The sequence below is a fragment of the Amphiura filiformis genome, chromosome 17 (genome assembly GCF_039555335.1).
Source record: "Amphiura filiformis chromosome 17, Afil_fr2py, whole genome shotgun sequence".
Lineage (NCBI taxonomy): Eukaryota > Metazoa > Echinodermata > Ophiuroidea > Amphilepidida > Amphiuridae > Amphiura > Amphiura filiformis.
Window position 1 is genome coordinate 7,071,963 of NC_092644.1, and position 6,000 is coordinate 7,077,962.

General features: G+C 36.1%; 1 protein-coding gene across 4 annotated transcripts in view; it reads left to right on the plus strand.

The window, feature by feature from the left end:
* LOC140136883 (protein cab-1-like) overlaps positions 1-5,733 on the plus strand; it is a 233,664-nt gene extending 227,931 nt beyond the window's left edge. For 2 of the 4 annotated variants that reach the window (XM_072158498.1, XM_072158496.1), the window contains exons 9-10: positions 3,287-3,392; positions 4,570-5,733. In XM_072158498.1, coding sequence (XP_072014599.1) covers positions 3,287-3,392; positions 4,570-4,653 — 190 coding nt within the window. In that variant the 3' untranslated portion in view covers positions 4,654-5,733. The remainder of the gene's footprint in view (positions 1-3,286; positions 3,393-4,569) is intronic. The other 2 variants (XM_072158499.1, XM_072158497.1) reach the window with 2 other exon arrangements.
* The last annotated feature ends 267 nt before the right edge of the window (positions 5,734-6,000 follow it).

Sequence of the window (6,000 nt, forward strand, 5' to 3'; positions counted from 1 at the left end):
AATATATTTTAAACATTGGTATACCGCACTATCGGCAAATGATTCACGAACACTAACACTTAACAGAAGTTCCCGTATACATAGAAACTGTATAAGAGGAAGTGTGCGAGTCTGCCCCAGCCATTTTGTGTTAACAAGTCTCCACTGTACAGTAGTTTATGCATGTGATCAATTTTATTGGTCAGATGGCCTGTCAGGCCTGCCAACAAAAGCAGGAAATAAGAAGAAATGCCTCAGGGCCCAGGCCTTCAGCACTAAAAAGGAGCTTTAAATACACTGAGATCTTGTCATTGTTGAGAGTAAATGTGAATAAAAATTGGGATCAGCAATTTACTCACATCACCATGACAACCAAGACAGCTAATTATCTGATATTTTATAACACACAGCAGAGATAAAGGGCTGTGTAATAATTATGAAACATTGGGGGGATAAAAAATTTTGGCCAACCAAAAGAAGGGGAGGCAATTTTGGCAAGCCAAGGGTGGAGGGCACACGATTTTTGGCACACGTTCACAGGGCACATTTTAAATAAAATGCTCTAAAAAGGTTTAGAAAAGGAAAGTGGTATGCAAAAGCTTAAATATGCAACTTTTCCTGCTCGCAGTATATCTAAGGTTGGAAAATTGGGGGGAGCGCAAAGATTTTTGGGCAGGCCGAGAGGGGGCAAGCAATTTTTGGCAGGCCGAGAGGGAGCAAGTTATTTTTTGGCATGCCGTTTGGAAATTTTACCCTCATTATCACCATGTCAACTGGATCGTGCTTTTGAGTTCTGCACCACGATGGAAATTATCGCAACACAAAGTCTATGGCATGTACTACCAATTTCAAAAGGTGTGTGATCCAGTTACCAGGGAGTTATGTAAGCACTTTGTTGGCGAATTATTGCACATCCCCTTAAGTGGATGGGAGAAAAAGAAATCATAAATAAATGGAGGAGGGTGGGAGGTTGCAACCCCAGAGCCCTTCCCTCAAACCAAGGCTATTGTCAGTTGCCATGTGTGTATACACAGTCGAACTGATGATGTAACAGGATTAATTACCATAGCAATAGAGGAATACAATTTTTGATTAGATAGCCCAGCGCTACAACGTTCACGTGGTACCTATGCATTGAGCCATAGATGTAAAAGAAAGGCTGATCACTCGCACCTGTAAGATTATTATTTTTGAAAAGAGCGGTATTGTATTCAATCTATGTTTGCAGACATACATACAGTATTTCTTCAAATAAACACCCCCGGTGCATTACATTTTCCCAAGGGAGGGCGTTTATTCAAGGTCAATTTTAGAACAAAAAATTCCGTTAAAATCATTAGGTAAACTTAAAACTCACGCTAAAATGACGAACTATGAACTAGAAACACTGACTTCTGGTTCACTTCCGGGGTTCCAATCCAGATTTTTGCCAATTATTGACGCTTATTATCGACCATGTGGGCGACTTGGTAAGCTTACTACACAAGATAGCATGGAAATATCGGCATTTTTGAAACATCTTGGTTGAAAAAAGTGGTGGGGGCATTTATTTGAGGGGGGCGACTATTTGACTAAATACAGTAGGTAATTAATGCAATCTGCTAGTAGTGCAGGGCGATCTATTCAAAAATTGTACCATATTCCTCTATTGCTATGGTAGTTAAGCCAATTATTACTTAAACTTTGACAGCGTGTTGCAACATATTAATGCAAGACGATACTAAGGTGCCTCAATCCACCCGATACCCAAATGACATTTACTTTGACATATGGGTCAGTAGGATATAGGAGGCAGAACAAACAGTGGTTGCAATATGCTTACCCATGGATATGTTTGCTTACCCGTCAATCATTGGGCTATTCCAGATGAAATCCATACACCCCTATGGAAGACATAACCTTAATCTTCCACACAGGGAGTGTGAATTTCAAATGGGGTTACCTAAATGGGTGACTTCATTGGAAATCTACACCCCTGTGTGGGAGGTTAAGGTCATGTCTAAGAGGTGTATGGATTTCAACTAGCATATCCCAATTTATCATGGCAATTGAATATATTGGTGTTAAGGGGTGGGGTATGAGTGTTTGGACAGTGTTTATTGTGGGACATTAGAGCACATCAGACATATCGAATTGCATTCTGAATACGAATAATTTTGATTTTTTGAAATTCGCAATGTAATACACATTTTATGGCAAATCATTAAAAATTGATATTTTTTAAACAGCCCTCGAAGTAAACTTTATAAATCTGATAATTTATACTTAAATTGTATGTAGGTGGGATGAAAAGTCGACGATCAATTAAAATTTTGACCTTTTCAGATTGAAGATATGGATTTTTTCCCAAAACACCAAAAAATTTTTGGTCTTTTTGGGAAAAATCCATATCTTCAATATGAAAGGGCAAAATTTTCAATTGATCATCGGCTTTCCCTCCCAGCTACATACACTTTAAGAATATATCATTAGATTTATAAAATTTACATTGAGGACTGTTATATATCAAAATGTGAAAATATCAAATTTTAATAATTTGTCTTAAAATTTGTATTATATCGTGAATTTCAAAAAATTTAAATTATTTGATATCAGAAGACATTCTTCGTATTCAGAATGCAATTCGATATGTCTGATGTGCTCTCATGTCCCACAAAAAATACTGTCGAAACGCTCATTCCAGATCCCTTAAATATGTATACATCAAATGAGTACCATATATTGTAGGCCACAGCCCGGGGTGCCACAGCCTCTACAAACAGCCAGAATTGTTAGTTTTGTATACGTATTATCTGCAAATTTTGGAGGGTTTCAAAGTCATCTTTTCACATTTTGTTTTTAATTCATATTAATTCTTCACCATGTTTAATCATCTCACCATCATTTTCTAATGAAAATCCAGTAATACCATAATCACAAAATCATCAAGCAGAAGGGCATGATCCATGCAGTTGAAAGCTTTACTTAAATCAAGAAAAATTGCCCCTGTTGCACGTCCATCATTTATATTGTTCAAAATCTTCAACATCAAGTAGTTGTAGAATGATCGGCATGAATACCAGACTGATTAACCCCATGAGAACTACCTGCCTATTGGTCAAAAAGGAGTTTTCATTATCAATTGGCCCAATCAGCAGCATTGTTAGAATAATTTCACCACGCAAAAAAATTGGGGTGAATGATTTACAAAGCTCCATTCTGATTGGTGATTAAAGTGAAGATATCATGTAATTGACCAATCAGAGGCCATGTTTTGAAGTGTATGTATGCTATAAAATGTTTTGCATCTCATTTTTATTCATTTTAGGAGAGAAAAAGGCGAGGTACAAGGCAATGCAGAATCAGACTACGACTCAGAGGAAGAAAATGAGGATGGTGATCTGACAGTGTATGAGTGCCCAGGACTGGCTCCAGTAAGTGTACCATGCATTAGTTATACTAAAGCCAAGAATTCTCCGTGTTGCGGAAATTCCGCGAAAATCACGGAATTCGGAGGTAAAGCGGAAAACGCATTTCTGAGAAAAAAAGAAAAAATAAGCAAAAATGACCTAGAAAAAGAAAAAATAAGCAAAAATGACCTAGAAAAAAAAAAAAAATACAATTGAAAAGAAATAAATAAAATACTAAATGAAATGGGTCTTCAAAATTCATCAAAATAAAGTAAAATCCGTCATAGATTTACCGTACAACGCCTGTCCTACCTCCCATTGCAGCCATGATACCTGATCAGTTTATTCTTGGTAAGATTCTTGTGAAATTTTATTATGTCAGAAATGTGCTAAAATTACAAAGCGGAGAAAAGCGGAATTTAGCATTTGTAAAGCAGAAAATTCTTGGCTTTAAGTTATACCTAGCTATTCTGTCGCGATGTTGGTCGGCATGATGTCATTTGCGATAGATCGCTGTTTCCCATTGGTTGCTTTTGCTGATACTTGGCTCTTCCATATCGCCCCCTCGGACATGAAGGGGAGACTTACCGTGCTAGCCATAGGCTTGAGGGTGAAAACTCTCTAGTCTGAAGGTTTCCTAATCTGAAGGCTCCTTACTCTGAAGGTTCGCTAGTCTGAACACGTAATTTACCATTCGCAAGTCCGAATTCTGAAAAAGGTTCGCTAGTCCGAATATCGGGTTCTATAGTCCGAAGGTTCGCTAGTCCAAATAATAAATAAAGGTTCTCAGATCTAGTCCGAATATAGAATAAGGCTCGCTAACCCTAACACTAACCTAACCCTAACACTAACCCTAGCCCTATATAATATATAATTCTATATTCGGACTAGAGAATCTTCGGATTAGCAAACTTAATTTGGTTTTCAGACCAGCGACCCTTCGGACTAGAGACCCTTCAGACTAGAGAGAAGTCACGGGCTTGAACATAAATAGTTTTGAGATATTCTCTGAAAATATCAAGAGTTGTCTTAAGAACCATTGAACCAATACTAGGCTTGTTTGTACTCATTTTGATGCATTTTTCATACCAATTTCAAATATGATCATGAAAATTTAAAATTCTGAATTTTTTAAATTAAAAAAAAAAATTAATCGGTCGTCTTGTAAAATAATCATGCACATTTCTTGTTTTCTCTACAGACTGGTGAGATGCAGGTTAAGAATCCACTCTTCACAGAGGATCACCAGTCAGAAGCCTCTTCCCAACCAGAGGAAAAGCAATGACCACGCACCAACACCGCCCCTATGCCTCCTCTCAGGATAATCGGAAACAGGAACAGTGATTGACCCTTGACCTTGAAATCCCACGAAAATTTGTGTGACTTATTTTGGAGGAAATGAACAGTTTTGAGTAATTTAGTTTTAAGAATATCAGACTTGGATTAGGAATCAATTTGGCTTCAAAATATTAAGTGTTAAACAATAATGGTTAATTAAGACTGGGAACACCATACGCCAAATATGGTGTAATATCATGTAATTATGTCAATTTCACACAAAGATTAGGTAAATCATTTTTGTACAAAAAATTATATGTACAAGTAATATATTTGACAAAATGATGTAGGAACTGTTTTCTCACCAGGGTATATTGTTTTAAATTCTTCACAAAACTTTTAAGTTTGTGAGTCACATTTGAAGGACTTAATAATTTCATAGATTCTATAAATAATACATGGCCACCTTACAATAATAATGTACAATGTAGGCATATGTGGGTAGGTGGTGGCGTGAAGATAAAAAAAAAAACCAAAACTTGTTTTAATTAAGTAAACCCTTAATTAGATCCATTATTGGCTGTTAATTATCATTCACCTTCATATTAGTTTTGTTTTGTGATTGTTTACACTATATGTTCACACAATACACACATGTGGTATTTAAATTTTTAATTTGGTGCCCTGGTCATTTTACTTCAACTGAAAACATTTTTTAAATTAGCACAAATATCACTGTATTCATAATTTTATCAGTTTTTGGATCGATATAATGATGTAAAATTGACCAATTTCCCCCTCTGCATAATTATGTTAGAAATTACGGGTACATGTGTACATTAAAAAAAAAAGAAATCTTTGTAGTACTGTATTATTAAATGAAATACATTGCGCTATTCCATGTAAAATCCACTCTCCCCCTGTGGAAGATTTTGAAAATATCTTCCACAGGGGAGTATGAATTTCAAATGGAATGAACACATTAGCAGCTCCATTTGAAACTCGCCCTCCCTCTGTGGAAGATTCAAGTTGACTCTTTCTCAGAGGGTGTATGAAATTCAAATGGAGCTGCTAATATGTTCATTCCATTTGAATTATACTCCCCTGTGGAAGATATTTCCTAAATCTTCCACAGGGGAGAGTGGATTTAAAATGAATAGCCCATTATGTTGTGTTAGTGCAAGAAAGGCGTATAAATCATTTTGGCGGGAAAAGCGTTTTTGTGTTTCGATTTTTTACTTGTTTATTATTTTTCAACATTTTAATTATTTAATTTAAAAAAATTAATTGGTTTTAATCCACCAAAAACTCGATTACAACAAAATGGCACATACTAGCTTCTTGCACTTACCCG